The sequence below is a fragment of the Mesoplodon mirus genome, assembly GCF_964341445.2.
Source record: "Mesoplodon mirus genome assembly, chromosome: 7".
In the NCBI taxonomy this organism is placed as follows: domain Eukaryota; kingdom Metazoa; phylum Chordata; class Mammalia; order Artiodactyla; family Ziphiidae; genus Mesoplodon; species Mesoplodon mirus.
The window spans coordinates 92,523,637-92,544,599 of NC_138983.1; the positions used below are offsets into that span (position 1 = coordinate 92,523,637).

The following is a 20,963-nucleotide window of genomic DNA, read 5'->3' on the forward strand; positions in this document are numbered from 1 at the left end:
TTTCCAAAATGATAGCTCACAGGAGTTCCTCTTTCCTTCTCAAATACATATGGGGAAATGGAGGTGGGTGGGTTAGAGGAACTATCTAAATAGAGCATAGTAATCAACAGTTTGTTTTTTTAAAATAGAAATTTCTATTTCAATTGTTTCCAGAGACAGAAACACACAGAGACAATTCCATGTGACAACAGTGGCAGAGACCAGAGTGATGCAGCTGCAAATCAAAAAATGCCAACACCAGTGATTGATGGCCACCACCAGAATCTGGTTAAGACAAAGAAGCATCCTCCCCTTGAGGTGTCAGAAAGAACATGGCCCTCTCAACACTCTGAATTTGATCTTCTGGACTCTAGAGCTGTGATAAAATACATTTCTGTTCTTTTAAGCTAACAAGTTTGTGGTATCTTGTTATGGTAGCCCTAGAGATAACAGTATTTGATTCCTGAGATGGCAACTGTATTCTGACTATGTAATGACTATTCCAAGATGATCAACAGACACAAAGATAAAGAAAGGCAAAACTGAGACTAAGCCCAGTTCTTTTTATTCCCAGAATAATAAATGATTTTTTAATTAATTTAGATCTCTTTGTCTAACCCCTCTGCTTTTCAAAAGACTATGTGCGACCAATCAAGTAGTAATATGTTATACTTTCATTTTAATTCATCTCAAAGTATTTCTAATTCCCCTTATGAGTTCTTACTTGATCCATGAATTATTTAGGAATATACTGTATAATTTCCATTTGTGATGTTCAACCGATTTCTTTCTGTTAACGATTTCTTATTGCATTCTGTTGTCATCTGAGAGCACTCCTTGTATTGTTTATATCCTTTAAAATGTACTGAAATTTGTTTTACGGCCTAGCATATAGTATGTCCATGTGCATTTGAAAAGAATGTATATTCTGATGCTGTTGGGTGCAATGTTTTATAGATGGCTGTTAGGTCTAGTTGACTGATAATGTTGTGCAAGTTTTTGTATTTTCTTGTTGACCTTCTGTCTGTTCTGCTATTGAAAGAAAGGTATTAAAGTATCCAACTATTACTGTAGAACTGTCGGTTTCTCTTTTCCGTTGTGTCCATTTTGCTTCATTGTGTTTGGAAGTTCTGTTGTTGGGTGCATATAAGTTTATAATTATTATACATTCTACATGGTATAATCCTTTTATCACTTTAAAATACCTTTGTCTCTAGTAAACGTTTTCGTCTTAAAGTATTTTTTCTGGTATTTTCTCAGCCGCTCCAGTGTTGTTGTTGATGTCTTGTCTTGTTCTGTTGTTACTGTTATGGTGTATCTACTCCAACCCTTTACACGTCACCTATATATTTTCTTGACTCTAAAGTGGGTCACTTTCTTGTTGGTGTTCTATACATATGTAACTGTATATTACATTCAAAAATTACATATATAATAACAAATTATGGCAGACTTTGAACTGGACCTTTTTTTTTTTCGATACGCGGGCCTCTCACTGTTGTGGCCTCTCCCGTTGCAGAGCACAGGCTCCGGACACGCAGGCTCAGCGGCCATGGCTCACGGGTCTAGCCGCTCCGCGGCATGTGGGATCTTCCCAAACCGGGGCACGAACCTGTGTCCTCTGCATCGGCAGGTGGACTCTCAGCCACTGCGCCACCAGGGAAGCCCTGAACTTCACCTTTAAATGAGTATGATTTAGACAGTAGAGCTTCCCTACCAAATGCAAATAACTCACTTGAACTCTCTTTTTTGTAAAGGACAGACCAATTCTTCTAAGGGGAATTCTTGAACTCATTAGATATGTGATATTCATTATAATTCGTTGCATTTAACACCACAGAAAGGACTTGATCAAAGGCTATTTTACTCTTTTCTTCCTCACTGGATGATTAGCTAGGTTCATTTTTAAATGGAAGATATACTCTAGATATTTAAATGTAGGGCATCTCTTCCTTTCAAATCTCAGAAAGAAAGGTGTGCTTCAGTTTCCCTGCAGAAACCTCTAGTATCTTGCCCCCCTTTTGAAAGAGGAACTAATCTTTCTTTCTCTATTCTTCTTTGTCTTCTTCCCTTCATCAGCAATGAGCCTCTTTATCATTTTTGTCAGCCCAAAGAATAATTTTTCTCTTTCCGGGCCATTCAAAAATTGTACACTACAAAGTAAACGGAAAGAGCTTTATTTATAAAAATAAAACAGCTATGGCATTAGTTCTTAAAGAGTATAAAATGTTGATCCCTCATTCCAACAAAAAGTCTTGTTAGCATTTAGGGTTCAATGAGAGGCAATAAACAAAAATGTTTTGGTGACTCCTCTGACATCTTTACCAAAAGGTTTGAACTCATAATGGTGAATATCAGACATATTTGTGTTAGGCAATTAAAATTAAATTATATCTAGACGTATTTTAAATTACCAGATTAACATTAACAAGTAATCTTAGAACTCATCTTGAAAATAAAAGGTACTTTTATACTTTATAATGAAAAAATCAATAAAATGTGCCTTTATGAAGAGAAAATGTAATTATAATACCAATTAATGTTAACTGGTCACTTTTTTATTGAAGTAGAGTTGACATACAATATTATGTTAGTTTCAAGTGTTCAACATAGTGATCCAACATCTAAATACATTTGAATTGGTCACCGTGATAAGTCTAGTAACCATATATCACCATACAAAATTATTACAGTATTATTGACTATATTCCTTATGCAGTAGATTGCATCCCCAAGACATTTATTTTATAACTGAAAATTTGTACCACTTAATCCCCTTCACCTATTTCTCTCAGTCCCCATCCCCCTTCCCCTCTAGTAATCACCAGTTTGTTCTCTGTATCTACAAGTTTGTTTCTCTTTTGTTTTCTTTTTTAGATTTCACATGTAAGTGAAATCATACAGTACTTGTTCTTCTCCGTCTGACTCATTTCACTGAGCACACCTAGTACTCTAGGTCAATCCATGTTGCTGCAAGTGAAGAGATTTCATTCTGTTTTAGGACTAAGTACTGTTTCATTATATACGTGTGTATATATACACCACATCTTCTTTATCCATTCATCTATTTATGGACACTAGTTTCTTCCATATCTTGGCTAGTATAAGTAATGCTCCAATGAACAGAGGGGTGCATACATCCTTTCTTATTAGTGTCTTTGTTTTCTTTGGATAGATACTCAGAAGTTGAATTGTTGGATCATATGGTAATTCTATTTTTAACATTTGGGGGAACCTCGGTACTGTTTTCCATAGGGGCTGCACCAATTTACATTCCCACTAACAGTGCACAAGGGTTCCCTTTTGGATGATGGCCATTCTGACAGGTGTAAGGTGATATCTCACTGTGGTTTTGATTTGCATTTCCCAGATGATGAGTGATATTGAGCATCTTTTCATGTGTCTTTTGGTCATTTGTATGTATTCCCAAAGCAATGTAACCCCTATCAAAATACCAATGGTATTTTTCACGGAATTAGAACAAATAATCCTAAAATTTGTATAGAATCATCCAAACAAACAAAAAACCTCCAATAACCAAAGCTATATTGAGAAAGAAAAACAAAGCTGGTGGTATGACATGCAATGATCTCAGACTATACTACAAAGCTATAGTAATCAAAACAGTATGGTATTAGCATAACAACAGACACATAGGTCAGTGGAATAGAATAGAGAGCCCAGAAATGAACCCACAGTTATGTGATCAATTAATCTACAACAAAGGAGGCAAGAACATACAATGAAATAAAGACAATAAATGGTGTTAGGAAAATTGGACAACTACTTGCAAAAGAGTGAAACTGAATTATTTCCTTATACCATATATAAAAAGAAACTTAAAATGGATTAAAGACTCACATTGAAGACCTGAAACCATAAAACCCCTAGGAAAAATACATTGACATCGATCTTAGCAATATTTTTTGCGGGTCTATCTCCTCAGGCATGGCCAACAGAAGTAAAATTAAACAAGTGTCATTATATCAAACTGAAAAGCTTTTGCAGAGAGGAGAAAACCATCACAAAATGAAAAGGTAACTTACTGAATGAAAGATTTTTTCAAATGATATATCTGATAAGGAGTTAATATCCAAATTATCTAAAGAAATCATACAATTTAATATCAAAAAACCCCAGATATTCCAATTTAAAAATGGGCAGAGAACCTGAACTGGTCACTTTTTAAAGTGTTTGATACAGTACTTAGATGCATTCTTTTTTCATTAGCCTTGAATATCAATACTCTTAACATCTCCGTTTATAAATGAAGAAATTAAGGAATGGAGAGATAAATGACTTGTCTAAGGTACAAAGCTTATTACAAAAAAGATTATACTAAACCAGACCTCTGATTCAGATTCCTATACTTTAATCATTATGGCTTACTGCAGAAGATTAGAGACAGAATTTGACATTGAAAGCTTAGATTCCAGTTTTTAGTGAGACTTCTTCACCATGCCTTTATGTCTAAGGGAAAAAATTCTGGTCTGTACTGCCATTAATGATAATACTGCTTTAGAGAAATGTTCTGGAGGGAAAGGATATTATTCAAATTTATTTTTAAAGTTTTTCTTTGGTTTGACTTTGTTTCTTAATTTTCTCATGCTAGGATGGGAGGGCAAACAAAACCTAAACTAACAATACCAACTATACGTGTGTGTGTGTGTGTGCGCGCGCCTGTACTTATAAGTATGAAAATACAACTTACAAGCAAAGGCAAGGCCAGAATCTATAAGGCTAAGGATTTTGACTTTATCTTAGATGCAAGAGAAAGCAATTAAATGAAAAGATAGTTGTGTAGATACTAGGCTGTTCAAGTAGAGCAAAGGAGAAATGGTAGTGGCTAAGATGGTGGCAATGAAGATGAAGAGAAACATTATATAAGTGATGAGAGAGAAAGAGATGAGATTCCAGAGGACCTAATGATGCAGTCTATGCAGAAAGTGAAGAAAAGGAAGGAACTGAGGATCATTCCCAGGTTTTTGCATGGAGTTACTTTTTGTGTGAATCATGGCACCATTCACTGAGGAAGAAAAGATTTGCAGGATGGAAAAGTTTGGAAGAAGGAATAATTGAAGTTTCATTTTAGATATCTTAGTTGTAGAGACGTCAAGCAGTGTTCCTCATATTTCTCCCATGAAAAGAATCACCTGGGGATCTTACTGCACATATGGATTATCACCTTTTCTGCTAGAACTTCTGGTTTGGTAGTCTGAGTTGAACACAAAGTACTAGATTTTCTCACACTGCAGAAGAAAAAAAAACACACTGAAGGAGGTGGGAAAGAGCTAACCTAAGTAACTTTGGAAAACAGTATTTTAATATACTGTAATTAACCATGCACAATATATACTGAAAAGCTAAAGACAAAAAGAAATGTACACAAATACTGAACTTGTTAGTAAATTTATTTTTCACACGTGTACAGGTTAATGATTTTTAAATATTTTATGTGTATTCCAGAATTGAGCAAATGAATAGACTGCAAATAATGAGAATCAGGTTTCTAATTGTTAAAGAGTGACAAATAAGGAAAGGGTAAGGGAGGCTAGAACAAACCCTGTGCTGTTGGATTGGAATCAAGGTATCAATGTGAATTCATATATCAATTTGAAGTTATATATATATGTAGATAGACAGATGATAATGTGTGTGCGTGCACACGTGTGTGTATATACATACACACCCAGATAGATAATATGAAAATAGAGATACTTGTATATTTTTATGTATTCGTATATATATTTTTAGCTCTCTCTGATGAAAACACAATGAGGTAGCTTGGATAGTGATAAATCCACCTCATACCAAGATTCTGGTTTCTGAATACCATTATTAATGCAAGGAACAAGAACTCCATGGAGAAATGACTGATTCAAGGCTGAGACAGAGGAAAGTAAAAGATGGGTCTGGAGCATTTTGTGGTGTCAGAAAGTAAAATATTACTCCAAAAATTGTATGGCCATGTAGGAAAAATATAGGAGACAGCTGGAAGGAGTACCAGTGACCAAATATGGAACACTTTGAGAAACAAAACTATTAATGATAGTAATAAATTTTAACCCGTAGAATAAAATAATTATCCACAAGTTCATACTGATGTATGTATATATATGAACAAATAACCAGATAAATACATAAATGAAGGAGAAGAACAGCTCTTTCTTATACTCAAATTATAGTTAATAAATGTAGAGGGAATGATGGGAATAGAAAATGAACAATCATCAAACACCACAGTAATGGGTGGAGTCAAAAATTATTGATGGATGCTAAAATTAGTATGCGAAAATTAAACAAGAAGCAGAATATTTGAACAATCTCAAATAATTACAAAGGGAAAAATAGTGATTTTGCAGCTATCATTAGAACTAAGTCATCAAAGTTAGCATCCCCAGTAGTGAGACATACAGATTTGTTTGTACCTCTAATATGTACTGAAAATGGCATAATATCTCTCCTGAAGTGTTCTTGTCAAGAAATACATATCCTCAGTCTAACCATGAGAAAATATCAAACAAACCCTATTTGAGAAAAATTCTACAAAATGACTGGCTAGGATTTTCCATTAGTTCAAGGTCATAACAGACAAAAAAAGACTGAGGAACTATCCTAGATTAGAGAAGAATGGGGAGATATGACAAGCAAATGCAATAAGGGATCCTAGATTTGAATCTGGACCACAAGACAATAGGCAATATTTGAATACGAGTCTATAAATCCTTAGTAGCATTGTGACAATGTAAACTTTCTGCTTTCAATAATTATACTCTAGTAATAGAAAATGTTAACATTTGGGGAAGCTGAGTAAAGGGTATATGGGAACTCATACTGCTATGTTTGAAGTTTTTTGATAAATAAGATTTGATAACACAGTTTTATAAAAACTTAGTTTGGACATTTCTGAACCTCTTTTTTGTTTCCTTATGGAAGAAAGCTGCTTGTTTAGGGATAATACTAAATCAATGGGGGTAAGATTTACACAGGACCAACCCTAACATTCATAGTGTGTGGCAAAGGAAACAACTTTGAATGGCCATTTCAAGGAACAATATACTTAAGTGTATACAATGAGTAAAATGGATGAACTACACAAATTAATGAGTTGAAAAACCATAGAATCATAGAATTTTCTCACTGTAAAGGCTCTTACTTTCATAACTTTTCAGAACTTTTCCGTTCCTATGGGTAAATACCAAAGAGCAGGATTACTAGATCACTGTATGGTAAAAGTACGTTTATTTTGTAAGAAACTGCCAAGTATCCCGCTAGCCACAAATGAGAATTCCAATTGTTCTGCATCATCACCAACTTCGGTATTTCAGTTTTGGGATGTTAGCCATTTAAATAGGTGTGTAGTGGTATCTCATCATCGTTCTAACTCAAAATTCACTGATGACATGGAATGTGTAGCACCTTTTCATATGCTTATTTGCCGTGTGTCTATTTTCTTTGTTTAACCATAGTAGTTTTGTTGTTTTTTTTTTAACCAAGGCCTGCTAACTCTTGTCCTCCTGTGTCTATTTATGTTGTCTTTTTTCTTTCTTTCTTCTTTTTTTGAACTTTTGATCATTTAGTCTTTTTCCTGGTTATGTCCAATTATTTTTTATACTAAAACTGGGCTTAACTTATTTTAGGAAACTATAAAGATACCTCCACATTCTGGATGTTGTTATCTTTCTCTTGAAAAGATTTACTTTGGCCCAAGGCAGACACTTACTATAGGGACTGGTAACCTTAGTCCATTCTCAGTTTGAGCTCATTCAAAGCCGCTTTTCAGTCTGTGTGAAGGTTGGTCTATTCCTGTCTTGTCCTTCCTCTACGGGTGTTGCCCTTTGGGATTACCATGTGAAAGTTTGGATTCTCCCTATTCCCAACTACCCTTGTATTTGTTAGGCTTTAAATGTAATGGTTCCCGCAGCCCTGTGAGACTAAAGATACACTTAGCTTGTCATTCCACTAGTTGTTGCCTTTAGCCTGAGCTGTTGCCCATTGGCTTCTGTGGTTAGAGTCTTTTGAACTCCTTGGCTTTTCAGTTCCTAGGCTGTAAGATTTGAATCAGCAAATGCCCAAAGGAGAAAAGCTGCACCAAATGTCAAGCTTGTGTATGTGTTTCCCTTCTCTCCACAACTTGGCCCACGTCTTGGTGTCTCTCTAACATTCAGATGGCAGCAAACAGATGTTTTCTTACTTTATCCAGCTTTTCTAAAATTTCTTTAGACTTCACCTGATCTTACGTTATTATTGAACTATCATCTCAATTACCCCTAGGAAGAAAATTTACAATTTTATGTTTTATTTTTTTATTTTCTATATTACCTCAGTTTCTGTAGAGACCTTTTACCTCACTGTTCGGTCTAGTTCCTGTGTTAGCAGTAAGATGGAGATAAGGTGGAGACTAAGAATACTGGGGGGAAATCACTGATGAATGATATGTCTCGTTCTTTTTGTTTTTCCTCTCCTTATTTATTACTCTGGCAGCCTACACCTGCCTTTCTTCATTTGACCCAGTTGCCCAGATAAGAAACCCACTCTGGTAAAGACCTGACTTTACTCTCATGAATGTCTGCATGTTAGGATTAGCTAGATGATGAACACCATGCCAGAGTTCTTTGTGTGAGACTTTTGCAGACTTTTGTTAGCCCTTTAGTTTGCCTCTTGCCAACGCTGCTCAGATTGTTGAGGTTTTCTAAGATTCTGTAGGTCAAACCTCTCTACCTGCATACCAGATGAGCCCTTCTCTCTTTCCTGACTTCACTTGTGGGAGGTTAGCCCTCGGTTCTTCTTTTTCCCCATCCAATCATAATTGTTCATGAATTCCAAAAGGCCCTCAAAGTATCTGTCGTCCCTTTCTCTCTTCTCTTTTTTATCAACACTGTTAAATATTAACCATATATTTGCATACCTCTTTCTTACTTACAGTGGAATATTGGAAGGCTCGATCATTAAGTGTGAGCCCCACCAAACTAGGACTCATACAACACTCTCCTCCAGGCCAAAACTTTTGATATCCACTGGGTTTTTTTAATACTATCTTATATGTATCTAAATTTGTAAGGATTTAGTTAATGCCTGAGTTATGTGACAATAAGAAGTCAGTCAAATCAGCACTACAGAAGTGCAGCTTAGACCTAGGGACCAGAACCAAGGACCACAAAAACCTGTTAACCAATAAGTTTCACTTGTACTTCATGTTTAACAACTGCTGAGGGTGAATGGGAAGTGAGGGAAAAAGAGTTTAACTTCATATCACAGAAACTTGAACTAAAATGAAGAGGAAAATGACCCAGTTCCTGGTTCAAGTCACTGTAATCTGCTTCAATAAATAATAACAGCACACAAGGAAAACAAACACTATATGATAGGAACAATGGATAATTAATTACCAGATCAGGGAGGACAGATTACACTTGCTATGGGATTTCATTAAAGAAGGATTCCAAAAAGTACTGGCTTCTTCTGAGAAGACTTCTCAGAACAGGTACCATTTAAACTGAGTCTTGAACAAGTATATAGAGGGTAGGGAACAGGCCTTCCGGGCAGGGAACAGGCACAGTGTCAGGAATGGCACAAAGGGCTTCTGGAATAGGGGACAAAACTGGCTGAACACAGGACTGCTACGTGTTGGGGAATATGGGGGAAGGCTGGCTGAGGTTGGTTAAATGAAACATAATTAGACGGAAGAGAAAGTAGGTGCAAAGACACACGGAAGACTGTAGAAAGCCCCTGAAGATGGAGGTCAGCATAATAATATGAAGAACTCAGTGGTACTTTGACACTGTATGAATGTCTAGGTTTAAAAAAATCAGGAAAACACAATAAAAGAATAAACTACTGATATAATGATATGTAACCAGAGGCCAGATACCAAAGAATACACACTGTGTGTTTCCACGTATGTCATATATGGTGATAGAGGTCAGCTTAGGTGTTGCCCTGGGAGAGTATGGAACAGAAAGAAGTAACAGAGAACCGTGTAGGGTGTTAGAAATATTTTATAATATCTTGATCTGGTGTTGGATACATGGGTGCATAGAGATGTAAAAATTCAGTTATTAGCAATGCAGTTAACCTACTAGAGTTTTTTTAATATATGCGTACATTAAAAAAAACTCTAGTAGGTTAATTAGGCTGTCAGTTGTGTGAAGTAAATTTTGGTCAAGGAATAGCCAAGGTAGTAATGCAGTAATAAGTTATAAATGTACTCACTGTGCTCTAGAATGTCACAATTGGAATACAAGAAATATGTGTAAGAAAAAAGACAAATATTCAATATTGATGGTTGGATGAGCTGAATAAGTTAGATCACTCTACTTTCAATTTAAGAACTTGGCCAGTGTTTGGATACCTTCGAACAAAGCAAAAAAAGAAATACAATTTTTATTACGCATATGCTATGTATCAATCCCTGACTTCTATTTTGACACATATAAACATGGGAAATATTGCACCTTGTAACTGAGACAATGAAGATGAGTGAGGTAGCTGGTTTTGACACTAGAGGCTGAGAAAACCATCAGCTCATAATTGTAAGAAGTCTGAAGTCGCAGGAAAAGAATCAAGAGGAAATAGTGGTAAGTGCCAGGAGCTTCTGGAAACTACATCAGAGATGAAGACTCCAGGATTGTTGAGCTTTCTAAGAGTCCCAATAACTCAGATAAAAACAGAGGGCTTAAAACTGAATCCTGGGGATATATGTATGCATATAGCTGATTCACTTTGTTACACAGCAGAAACTAACACAACACTGTAAAGCAATTATACTCCAATAAAGATGTAAAAAAAAAAAAAACTGACTCCTGCAAAGTAACAATTGTTACGACAAACAGTAAAGAATTATAAGAAAAATAATCACATGCCTGTCCCAACAGAGAAATATCCTAAGCTCCATCTCACCATTTCTCCGATTGGCCTTTCACAAAATACAGTCCCATCAGCTGAATATAGGTTTGTCAAGTAACTGTGAGTAAGACTGAATTAAACAAAAATAAATCAATTCCTTCCTCCAAAACTTTTCAGAGTATGTAATGAAACAAAGTGAAACTTGAATTTCATGTCGGGATGTAGAGTACAGCTCTTCCCAAATGCTTCTGTCTTGTAACTACATTAACATCATCTAAAACCAGTGTTCTGCAGGACAGAGATTGTGAAACGCTGCTCTCATCGTGTAAGATATCAAGTCTTTCTGAAAATCCATTCTTCCTTCTGCCCTTTCTCCTGTTGTCCCTGTCACCTGGAATGTCTGTCCTAAGCTCCACCTGCCAAAACCCTACCCATTTTTAGGATCCAAGAGATAATAAAAGGCTTACATTACTAAAAGGCAGAGAAAGAAATCCCTTCCTAGGGATCTACATTTCCTTCCTAGGGAAAAGAAAAATTGTAAAGTATACCACAGTGACCTTAAGTCTATGAATGTAACTATGTTGTGTTACTTGGAGTTCTGTAAAAGTCAATGTGCTACAATATACATGGATATGAATGTTTGATCTCTTACAAGTAGAACTTGCTGATAACTTTCATCATGAGCGAGGTTAATGATTAAGGGAGCCATTGTATTTGGCTCAGCCCTTATAACTAGGGAATATTAAAATTGGAAAGGTCCCTAGATATTAGCAAATCTATCCACCTCATATTCTAAGTAAGGAAACTGAGACCTTCATAGATTGGATACTTATATTAACAAAGGAAAAGGATATAAGATTGGCAGACCTACCTTTTAGATTAAGAATTTTGAGATTTTTATAGACTACTAGGACATTATGTCCACTGATATTGAGACAATGTGTTTCTTTTATTAATTAATTTATTTATTTTTGGCTGTGTTGGGTCTTCATTTCTGTGCGAGGGCTTTCTCTAGCTGCGGCAAGCGGGGGCCACTCTTCATCGCAGCGCGTGGGCCTCTCACTGCCGCGGCCTCTCTCGTTGTGGAGCACAGGCTCCGGATGCACAGGCTCAGCGGCCATGGCTCACTAGGCCCAGCTGCTCCGCGGCATGTGGGATCCCCCCAGACCAGGGCTCGAACCCGTGTCCCCTGCATTAGCAGGCAGACTCCCAACCACTGCGCCACCAGGGAAGCCCCGACAATGTGTTTCTTAGTCATCATTTCCTATTGCACTGACCAAGCGAGGTGCCAGTCAGTAGTTGTACAAAGGGAAAAAGAAAACTTTAGAAACTCCCAAGTTATATACACAGGGAAATTCATCATTCATGTTATTTAAGCTAACTGGATGCAGTTTATCAGCTACGTTGAGGAATGGTGAAGTGAAGTGTCTTTACAATTAACATGTTAGTTTGTGTCATGACCTCCCTGGTGTTCAAGTGAGTTAACGGTTAGCACTCAACTAGGCACTTAAGAGTCCATTATAAATCTGGACTAAACATTTATTTGTGGCATCTTTATTCTTCTTTGGTGCCCTTAGGCAGAATTAGCCCTCTTATGTTTTGATAAATTCAAGTATTAAACAGGGCTAAGGTTTCACAAGTTCTTTGGCCTAAACATGGGGGTAAGGGAGACCAATGAGCTGGAGTACTTCTAGATTTAAGAATGGTCAGATTGAGGAAGAAGAGTCTTATGCCAGAGGTGAAAGAAGACTGATTATAATTACCTATTTTTAAAAATTCCAACCCTTTTCAATGTTCTAAACTGATCAGGAAGTACATGGGTATGCTAGGAAGTAAGGGAGTCAAGCAAGAATATTCTCTAAGAGTTTGTGGATGGCAATGAAGAGGAAAGGAAGATAGAGACAATCCTGGAAAAGGTTTTGGTTGGCCATAATAATGAAGTCAGAAGGAGAAGAAGAAGAAGAAGAAGAATGACACATGCAATGGGAAAGAGAAAGCAAGAATAGAGAAGCAAAAGGGAGAGTAGAAAAATGAGACAAATTTGGAGAAGGAAATGAGGAAGAAAACTGGGTGAAAGAAGGAAGCACTGATGGTAGACCACCTGACACTCAAATATTAACACGATGCACATTTAAGATGTGTCATCAATGGCCATGGTCATTACCCTCAAATAGTTTACAGTATGTGTTTCAGAGACATTTATAAATTGAAAATGCCATTAAAATAAGTGCCAGGGTATAAGTATTCATGGAATTGTATGGGAGAATAAAAAGTCCCCCATCAAAGAGCCTTCTGAGACATCGGAAAAAAAGGAAAAACCTAAAAAGCATAAGACTCTTCCTATTTTCATTTCCAATGATACATCCCAATCTTGATGATCAATCAGCGATTTAAATATCAACTATAAACACAGTATTTTATGAGCTGCTATGCAGTATACTATACTAGAGCAATAGAACAGAGAGGACCTCAAACCCTCTGTTCCCTCAAATTGAAAGGCACGCTTCCTGACCTCTCCAGACCACTACTGGACACAGGGAACACACACTAATGTTTCAGGACCCCAACCAGCAGTCACCTGCTTAGTGATTACTTCCATGACACACCCTCACTAACACCACTGACTTTCCTGCTCCTACGGGACATGACATATATTTCCTATTTTAACACATACCACAGTGCATTATGATTGCAGGTAGATGTTCTAACAACTTAAAAGAGAATGATGACTTTTTTGCTCTTTACATCTTGTTATTTCCCTACTCATAATATTTCTTGAAGAGAAACCATAAAAATATAAACAAACACAAAAAACAGATAATATACAAAACGTGTGCTTTGCACCTTAACACAAACTTAAGTAAAATTAGTTCTGACAGTATCCGGCATGACAAACTTCCATGGTACAAATGAGAATGGACCAAGGTTTGAGCAGGTACAGGAGACAATCCAGGCATGAACAACACCAAGGAAAGGTAGACAGGAAGTAACATGGTGTGTAGGAAATCACGAGACCAGTCTGATGGGAAGAGACTTAAACAAGACTGAAACTCACTTTCTAAACCTCCATCTCCAATTGGACAATTCACAAGACACAGGTGCACCAAAGTGGCCAAATATTCAATCCCTTTAATGGGGAGGAACAGTTTAAAATTTTATTGCTTTAGTTTGCCCAAAAGCAACTATCAAATGTTGGCAGGACACAATGAAGGCTTACCTTTGTTAACATAGTTAAGTCTCTCTCTCTCACAACTAGCCCACTTGGCTCCACGTTCCTTAGCGCACCCGATGCACTTACACAGCATTGATGGGCTTTACACAACTGGAAGGTCACAGCTTTATTTCTTATTGCAGGAACACAACATCTGGAAACTTTATTTCTATCGGAAGCTAAAGCAAAATTATTGTAAAATGAGTCATTTAAACCATACATTTTGTCACGTTTAAAAAGCATCTGCTCTGTGCTAAGGATTAGAAATGACTCCTGTCCTTAAAGCCTCATTAAGGAGGCAGATCTATAAAGTCAAAATTTCAATCACATGAGATAAAGCACAGAAGTGCCTATGGAGGCCAAAAGTTATATCTAAGTGACGGCTTCATGATAATCCTGAAGTACAGTCTAGAAAGATGAGGCTATGCAGAGGTGGAGTAGGAGGTGCATTAACTGCACAGGGAGCACCTGTGCGAAGACACTCAAGCCTGACACCTGCTGGGCACTGTAAATGCTGCAGGTGGGGATGACTAAAGACCAGGGGTCCAAGTGTGAGAAGAGACAGAAATGAAAATAGAGACGTTGGCCCAAGCAAGCCTGGGAGAGAGCATGGCTTGTATCCCACAGGTGATGAGGCCTGGGGCTACCACTGGCTGAGTAAGGGTGCCTCCGCTGATTAGAAAAAGGCGCCCCGCTGCTGAAGGACCAATTAGATAAAGGGAGTGATCACAAAAAGCTCCCCTTCCTCAGGGCCAAAGAGCCCCAGGAGGCTTGGCAAAGCACAGTTCAGACTACAGGCCTCTGTGCAGAGCACACGCTGGGCGGCTAGTATGCACTAACTCTGTGTGGGCAAGCCATTAGCAGCATTATTTTAGGCATATCTTGTCATGTTAGAAGATCACTCAACCCGAGTAGGCAGATGAACTTAGAGGAACTGAGACCAGGGGCCGCGAAACCACTCAGGAGTTTCTGCCATAGTCTGGGCAAAATGTAATGTGGATGAAGAAGCAAATTTAGGAGGAGGCCAAAATTTACAAGCTAGACCCACTGGATGAAAGTCATAAAGAAAGTTCAGGGAAGGAATTCTGAAGAGAATGGGCTCTACAATAAATTTTTCTTACATTCAATGTAAAATATTAGGCAAAATTAAGTACAGTGGCTTTTAAGGTCCCTTCCAGCTCTAATTTCTTATGATTTCTAACTTATTACTCTGGTTAAGTAAAGTCCCTTCAGAGGTACAGAACAGTTCCTACACCTGAATGGGATGCAAAGAATAATCTGACTTCTCTTCACCAGGGGATGAGTTGAACTGTCCTTGCAGAAGAGGTAACACATGGTGAGAACCCCAGATCCTAGAAAAGGGCCAGGCACACGGTAAGTATTCAGCTTTTTGAAAACAAATGAACAATCATTTCCTCTCCTAGATCCTCACACCCTTTCTCTGCTGGCTGCTTTCTTTCAGCTTATAAACTTCCTCAGTATACCCACTTAAAAAGCCCTCAGACCTATGATTCTTTGGATCTTCTTGTGGGTAACCTAAGTCTCCCCCATGCCTTCAAACACCTCTCCTCCGCAAAAGCACAGATCTGAACCTTGGGCCCAGACCTGTCTACCAGGCCCCTCTAAAGCACTGAAGATGAAGTAAGATCCTCTTCCCACCCCCAATACCTTCCTACTGTGCTCTGTATCTCTCAAAAAGATGCAGCTGTAAACTGTCACCCACGCTTGCTGCCCTCCCTTTTCTAACTGGTCACCAGGCCCCACCCATTCTCTCTCAGATCTGCAAAATCCAGTCCAACCTTTTATAACTTAAGTGGGAACCTTAGATTACAATTCACCCTGCACCCAATCAAGTGCCTTGCACATGGAGGTCCGAGTAAGTCTCTAAACCAGAAGTCCATCTCACTGTTCTTCAGGGTTTCCCACAGCCTTCAGGATAAACATCTAAACTTCTGACAGGACAAACAAGGCCCCCTTCTCTTGGGCCCCACTAAGTTTCCAGTATCAACTCTCATTTCTTTCCCAAACCCTGAGTTCCAGTCCTAGACCTTAGTTTTGCCATATTTTCTTATATTTCTCAAACTTTGACACACACTGCTCCCTCCTGCCACCCCAGGAGCTTCTACATATCCTTAGAAAGGATGGCACCTCCTCCAAGAAGCCTACCCTGAACTTTCCCTTCCAAGATTCTGTGCTCTGCAAAGGGGAAAGGTGGGGGGGGGGGATACATTAGGACTTTGGCGTTAACATAGACACACGACTCTATATCAAATAGATCATCAACAAGGACCTACTGCACAGCACAGGGAACTCTACTCCATAGCCTGGAACAAACTGTGCGGGAAAAGAATCTGAAAAGGAATGGATACATGTATAACGGAATCACTTTACTGTACACCTGAAACTAACACAATATTGTACATCAACTATCCTCCAATACAAAATAAAAATTAAATTAAAGAAAAAAGAGATTCTGTGCTCTATAGCACCAGAACTCACTTCTTCCAGAGCACTGACTACTGTGCTTGTGTTTACCTGCCGCCCAGTAGAAGGGAAGATTACCTAGGGCAGAAGCATCGTCTCCAGCAGCCCTTGGTTCTGACAACTCATTCAAGTGCCAGGATACTTTACACACATAACCTGCTTAATTAATTCTAAGAACCCACAGAAAGAGTGGTTATTAATGTCATTTTACAAGTGTGGGGATTGCAGTTCAAAAGTAACCTGCCCAGGCCACAGACAGCATAAGCCCTGGAATTCAAACCCTAAGCTGCCTTCACACCAGTGCTCTTTCCACTATATGATACGACTACTGAAAAACAGATTTTTTTTTCCTGAGCCCTGTTTTAATGGAAAGGAAATAAAGCTGGGATATACCAATTTCCTAATCGCTTTGGCGTGTACCAGGCAAAGTCGTTCAACAGACCAGGTAATATCTGTGGAACAACTAACGATGCTCCAAACTGTCCTAAGTGTTCTACATTGTAGGGTCTACAAGCATTAACACAGTTCGACCTTGTAACCTCCAGAGAGAGTGAGTCCTGTTCAGTCCATGCTACAGATGAGAACACTGAGACCTAGAAGCCTTAGAGCACTCGGCCGGGGTCACCGAGCCGGCAGGAGTCCTAGGCCACACGCCCCATCTAGCGCACGCACACCCGGGCACTGGGCACCGGTTCTAGTGCCCACCCTCCACCTTGCACCATCTAAAACCCCGCTTCGCAGCGCCCACACAAGAGCCCCTGGAAGCGGGAAGTACAAAGCTGTCTCAAACAGATGAACCAGTTTGCAGGGCAGAAGTTGAGACACGGATGTAGAGAACAAACATATGGACACCAAGGGAGGAAAGCCGTGGGGGGTGGGGATGGTGGTGTGCTGAACTGGGCGACTCGGATTGACGTGTATACACTGATGTGTATAAAATTGATGACTAATAAGAACATGCTGTATAAAAAAATAAAATAAAATTCAAAAATCAAAAAAAAAAAAAAGAATACTGTCTACTGTCCTCTGCGCCCCCTGGAACACTCACTGTAAATATCCAGGAGGTGCTTGCAGAATGAATGAATCCATGAACAAACAAGCTCACTCATTTCAAACGTGCAGTCACATGCGAAATCTGACCTTCTGACAAGTTAAGCTTCTGGAAGGAGCCCATTTTCTTAATGTATTCAGCATCGAGTCATCACAAAATATGAACTCTTATAAAGTACTGGCCCCTCACTTCCCATGAGAAAGCAAAATTCCTCAGCAGGGAAATGGGAGGGTAGCAGACATTACCCGCAAAGCTTTAGGAAGGCTGCGGCTCGCTGAGCACGTCACTAGGGCCCCTGACCGCCTGCCTGGTAGTAGGACAGACACACCAGGAACGGCTGCTGACCGGCAGAAAGAGCGCCCGGCCAGGCAGGCAGCACACCCCGCACCCTGCCAAGCGAGGTCTGGCCAGCAAAGGAAAGACGCTCTCCACTGCAGAACCGCCCACCACTAGAAAGCCAGGTCCTGCCACGGCCTGGACACACGAGGCCTTCCTTACAAGGGTTACACATCTGTGGCCTTGCTCTGCCTCGAAGAAAAGACAGTGACGGCGACAACGTGACCATCTCCAGATGAACTTTCAACTTCGTTTCAAGTGCCTGGGTGCTGGGTCACAGTGGATTTCTAAACTCTTCCAATATTCAAAAATACCAATTTCTAAGATGCAGAAGGGGTGTTAAACATACACTTAGCACAGACCCCAGTCCCACTCCTGAGTATTTTCTCAAGTGAGGTAAAAACCCAAGTTCACATGGAAACCTGCCCTGGGATGTTTACAGCAGCTTTATTCCTGATCCCCTCAAAACTGGAAACATCCCACAAGTCCTGCCACCCGCACGCGAATGGACAAACGGAAAGTGGAATACAACACAGCCAGAAAAAGAAGTGGCTTCTCATACCCGCAACAACAGGGATGACGGACTTCCCTGGTGGTCCAGTGGCTAAGACTCCACACTCCCAATGCAAGGGGCCCGGGGTCCATCCCTGCTCAGGGAACTAGATCCCCCACGCCGCAACTAAAACATACTGCACGCGGCAATGAAGATCCCATGTGCCGCAACAAGACCCAGCACAACCAAGTAAATAACTACCTAAATAAATATTTTAAACAACAGCAAAAAAAACAAACCCGGGAGGAATCTCGCATAGGTTTTGCTGAGCCAAAGCAGCCAGAATCAAAAAGCTACATGCTGTTGTTCCGTTTATCTGACTTTCTGGAAAAGCCAAAACCTTAGGGACGGAGAGGAGATTAGTGGCCAAGAGGCTAGAGGCACCCTGGCGCCAAAGGGCAGCAAATGGGATGACAGGATTGCTCTGCCACCTGATGGCGATCAAAACTCCTACAACTGTGCACTACAAGTGAACTACGCTTCACGGCTACTAAGGACACACAAGTTATTACATTTTGAAAAATGTGCCGGCCAGCCATCCCCTGCATGACAAGTGCAGTAAGAGGGGCGGGGAGGCGAGGCAAGTGGATCAGCTGGAGTTCTGAAGGTTCTCCCCACTTTCAGTTTCCCTCCCCTGGCATGTCTCCCCGCCCGGCCCACTGCTGCTCAGGCCGCCCACCCGGGCCGCCTGGAGTTACCCAACCGGAAAAGCCAGAGCCCAGGCTCAGCCGCGCCTCCAGGCACAGGAAGGGCAAAAATAGAAAGCGCCAGTGCGCAGTGGAGGGCTGGAAACCCTCGGACCTCAGATAACTGCGGAGAACCGGGGCTCGGAGTCAACATCGGCTCCAGGCGGTCCCAGCGTCCCGACCCCGGCCGCGACGCACTTTCCACAAAACTGACACACACGCGCGGGTCGCGCGGGCTTCCCCGCCGGGTCGCCTGGAGGCCGGTCCCCCGCAAGCTGAGCGCACGAAAGGGCGCCCCAAAGGCGCCGGCCCAAGCCGCCCGCTGCGCTTTCCCTCCGGAAGGTGGGCTGCGGGGCCCAAGCGTAAACCCGGAGACAAGGTACACGCGCACCACGCAGCCACAGGGGACGAGGGGCCGGGCGCCCACCTGGCCGGACACCCTGCATTTCTGGAATCACCGGACTTGTGTGTAAATTTCCCTTTGGCGTGTCATTTTCCAAAGGCCACTCAAGATCAGGGGACAGCACGCCTCCTCTCCAAGTGTCCTGCCAGCCTACCCACTCAAGATCAGAGGGACAAAATGCCTAACTAAAACAAAACAAAACAGAAACACAAAAAACTGGAGAGAGGGAGGAAAGGGTGCCCTCAAAAAAAAACAAAAACAAAAAACCTAAGCACGTTGACAGCGCTAAGAATAAACTACCAGGCAAAAGAAACCCTACATGTCAAATCCTAAAGTACAGAAGGGCAAGCCCGCCGGCAGTCCAGGCCCGGGGAGACCGGGGTCCCCAGCCCTGCAGAGCCAACCGCAGACCGGCTCGGGCGCCCCTCAGAAGCCCGGGGTCCCCGCGGCCGAGTCTGCGCCCCCGGCCGGCGCCGGCTCCCCTCTGCCCACCCTGCGCCCGGGGGCTGGAAAAGGCCGCGGAGAACCACGGCGGGGCGGGAAGGGGGGCTCCAAAGAAGGTCTGGCGACTCGAGTCGCTCCGTTTCTCGGTGGGCTCAGCGCGCGCCGTGGGGGAAGAGGGGCGGGGGTCCGGGAGGAGGGGACCGGTGGCACTTACGTAGACCGGCAGCGGCCACGGGCAGACGGCGGGCTCGGCCCCCACGAGCGATTCCAGCCTCAGCTCCAGCTTCTCCCCCATGTCTTCGCGCGCCGCCCCCGCACCGTGCTAGTCTGCCGGTTGGGGGAGGGGCGCGGCGCCGCCGGCGGGGGCGGGGCAAACAGGCAGGCGGGCAGTGGGGAGGGGGCCTGGCCTGGGCCTCAGCCGCCGCCGCCGCGCTCCCGTCCGGCCCCCGGCTCCCTCTTTGTGGTCACAGGCCCCGGGCCTCCAGCGCTGCTGCGAACTCAGGCCTGCGTGAGGCGAGCACAATGAGCCGGGGACCGGGCCGAACCACTCGCGGCGCGCGCGGCCCACCCTGTGGACACGCCCGCTCTCACGCACGCACGCACGCACGTCTTCGGCTGCCCCCAGCCACACCCACCGGCCCGAAGTGGGGACCCGAGGAGACCCCTCGGGGCCTGGGGTGGCGGGTTCGACTCCTGCCCTTGACGTACCGTGACACCCCCCCCCTCCCTCCCAATAAGAAGACTATAATTCCTCATTAAATATGACAGCTGGAATCCCGGCTTCTGTTCACAAAAATGCCGTGTATTTAGCCTATGCTAGGCACCAGACCGCGGACGCTCAGTACTGGCAAAAAAGGAAATGCCCTGCCCTCATGGCACTGCCATTTTAATTGGAATAGTAGGGACAATGGTCAAGGGAGAAAATAAAGTGTCATCATCGCCACGGGGATGGTTAATCTCATGTGCACACT

The 20,963-nt window shown here is 41.6% G+C and overlaps 1 protein-coding gene across 13 annotated transcripts in view; it reads right to left on the bottom strand.

Annotated features, from left to right (window-relative positions):
• LOC309807661 (uncharacterized protein) overlaps positions 1-20,661 on the bottom strand; it is a 150,201-nt gene extending 129,540 nt beyond the window's left edge. For 5 of the 13 annotated variants that reach the window (XR_014294603.1, XR_014294604.1, XR_014294605.1 and 2 more), the window contains exon 1: positions 20,207-20,659. Coding sequence is in view for 1 of the 13 variants with exons in the window: in XM_082627493.1 (XP_082483619.1) it covers positions 20,207-20,287 (81 nt within the window). In the remaining 12 variants the exon portion in view is untranslated. Of the gene's footprint in view, positions 1-20,206 lie in introns of all 13 variants that reach the window. The other 8 variants (XM_082627499.1, XM_082627492.1, XM_082627497.1 and 5 more) reach the window with 4 other exon arrangements.
• Positions 20,662-20,963: the final 302 nt, after the last annotated feature.